This window comes from Drosophila gunungcola, chromosome 3R (genome assembly GCF_025200985.1).
Source record: "Drosophila gunungcola strain Sukarami chromosome 3R, Dgunungcola_SK_2, whole genome shotgun sequence".
Classification (NCBI taxonomy): domain Eukaryota; kingdom Metazoa; phylum Arthropoda; class Insecta; order Diptera; family Drosophilidae; genus Drosophila; species Drosophila gunungcola.
In genome coordinates this window covers 3,095,182-3,097,652 of record NC_069139.1, presented here as the reverse complement: position 1 = coordinate 3,097,652, position 2,471 = coordinate 3,095,182, and the positions used below count along the sequence as shown (strand labels likewise).

The window sequence follows — 2,471 nt, the reverse complement described above, 5'->3', positions numbered from 1 at the left end:
CTGTTTCTTTAACAAATCAAAAATTTAAAAAAACATTGCCATTTTGTTCAGAGTCTTGCAGTCAACTCCTTTTTAGTCGAATAAAACTACTCATAACTTTGACGGCATAGTTTCTTCTTCATTTAAACTTAAAACTATTTTTTTTCGAAGTGTGAGCGGTTAGTCTGGCAGTGGCATAAATAGCGTTGCTTTAAAGCGATCCACAACCGAACAGGAAAAGTTTGCTGGGCCAAGTTCGCGCCCAGTTGGGCAAGTGGTGGGTGGAAATGTGGCAACTTGCATGTGCTGCCACATTCAGAGGAAAGTTTACCACTTCGGCTTTGGCCAGTGCTCAACACACCTGGTGGCTGCATCAAGCACATAGCCATATAGTATTTATTTGAAACTGGAAAAAGGAGCCCCATCCCCTCTCAACTTTGGCGTGCACTTGGCCAATTAATGTGTCAAGGGCCTGCATACGATGATGATGATGATGATGGGTCGGTTTGGGAAAAGTGATTGGAGGGGGGCATATCCCCTTTGTGTGCATATTCGATTAACCAAATCCCGGCGGAAGCGCGTGCCACAACTTTTGTAATTTATTATTTTGCTTATTTTGTCAACAGAACTTATAAATCCCTGCCCCCGAAACAAGGGAGCCACAGAGCCCTGACAAGCCGCCGCAATGCGACCAAATCACATATAAATTATTTGCGTCAAATTGAAGCTGCTGGCCGACCCGAAAGCCGATTTAAAACTTGACACTCTGTGACAGATATACACATGTGTATTTATCGCACGCGGTACAGGTCGAATCGAAATCCAGCACATAAGCCGAGGGCATTAAATATTTTATTTTATTTTACTTTTAACCTCAACGCATTCTCGGCAAGCTGAAAGTGTGCCCTTGGTTTCTATATCATCCTTTTTTGCGAATACGCATAATAAACTTTGCCAAAAGAGCTTAACATTTCAGACATAAAACCCATTTAGTTGGGGGTGCTATACAATAATTTTGAAAACTTTTTTGTGGGAATTCAGAGGAAAGTATTGCATTTTTAGGTGGCAAGTATTAACAGCTTTTCTTTCATCTAGAGCTAGAAAATTAATCCTATTTAGACTTATCGGCTTAGAACTGGACAATTTTATAGTCTAAAACAAATTGCAAACATATTTTGACATTTTGGACAGCTTAATTGACGTTTTTCCTTTGTGCATAAAAAAATGTAAATACATTACTTATATAGAAACTATAATATTTAATTTCCTATTTTGTATGGTTGCAGGTGATTTTTAAAAATCACTTGTAAAGTTGTTAAAAAAAAGCAATGCAAACTATAAGGTCTTATTTTATTTTTAATACTTCCGGTTTCCGATAATATTGTTGCACACTTAAAGACGTTTTTATAAGCTATTTTAAAATGTAGTGGTTTTTGTAGCATCTAACTGAAGGTATTTTATAAAAACTATAAGAAAGTCATAATTTACAATTAATCCATTAGACTTTGGGACATCACTGGTTATTTTTTTAGCTTCTCTTTATAGAAAAAGGTATTTTAAATCTCGTGATCGAAAATTAACTATCAAGTAATTTTATTAATGACTGTTACACATCTTTGCGAGCAACCGAAAAGTCTGCAAGTTTGGCACGTCACACAGCACTACCAAGGAGGCAACAATTTAATGGGTGAATGGGTTCCGGTTTGTCCTTCGGTGCGAGTCCAATGCACGACCAGTTTCGCATCACTTTGGCGCTCCAGGAACTGCAATGGGTTCTTCAGTTCAACAGGTTGATCCAATTTTGACTTGCCTGCGGGCGGTATTTACTGCGTGCATTCTTTGGCTTAGTAAAACAGTTTTTGGGGGGACTTACACAGGCATGACTGCTTGGGAGGGTCAATTCCATAGCGTTGAGGTACTTGACGAGGCATTTTGTTTAACCGAAATCAAGGCACACAAACTTTACAAATGTATAAAGACTTTTACACTACGAATATATACAGATGTGTTGAGAGTGACACGTAAGTCGTAACAAATCGTGTGTATTGATACAAACAAGCACGTGAATATTCCCCCTCAATTGTTGTGGGGATCATAAGAGGCCTTTGGGGGATGGCGAATAACACCCATACGCAGTGTTGTCATCGTTCTGCTGATAAATCTAAAGAGATTTGTTGCGCATCCATCAAAGTGAGCATTCTTATTATTCAAAGTACTTACACTTGCGTTGGATGGAAATAAAACGTTGATTCGGGCAAGTGCGTGTCCTGTGTTTGAGCTGTTTGCTGGTGTTGCCTGCTGATACTCTGATATGTTAAGGAGCAACAGTGGCAAATCCAAGGCGCACAGATAAAAAGTAAGCGCCACAAATAGCACACTCACACACACAAAATCCATTAACTAAAGTGTCAATTTAGTGACAGAGATAAAACGTCACACGCACAAAGACTTGGACTTGGACACCCACAAATACACACACATATGTCCTTGCT

At 39.0% G+C, this 2,471-nt stretch overlaps 1 protein-coding gene across 1 annotated transcript; it reads right to left on the bottom strand.

Moving 5' to 3' along the window:
* Nucleotides 1-1,540: 1,540 nt before the first annotated feature.
* On the bottom strand, nucleotides 1,541-2,031 carry LOC128266561 (uncharacterized). The gene is given in 1 exon segment (XM_053003152.1): nucleotides 1,541-2,031. A coding segment is annotated over 1 exon segment (270 nt). The 5' UTR covers nucleotides 1,911-2,031; the 3' UTR covers nucleotides 1,541-1,640.
* Nucleotides 2,032-2,471: the final 440 nt, after the last annotated feature.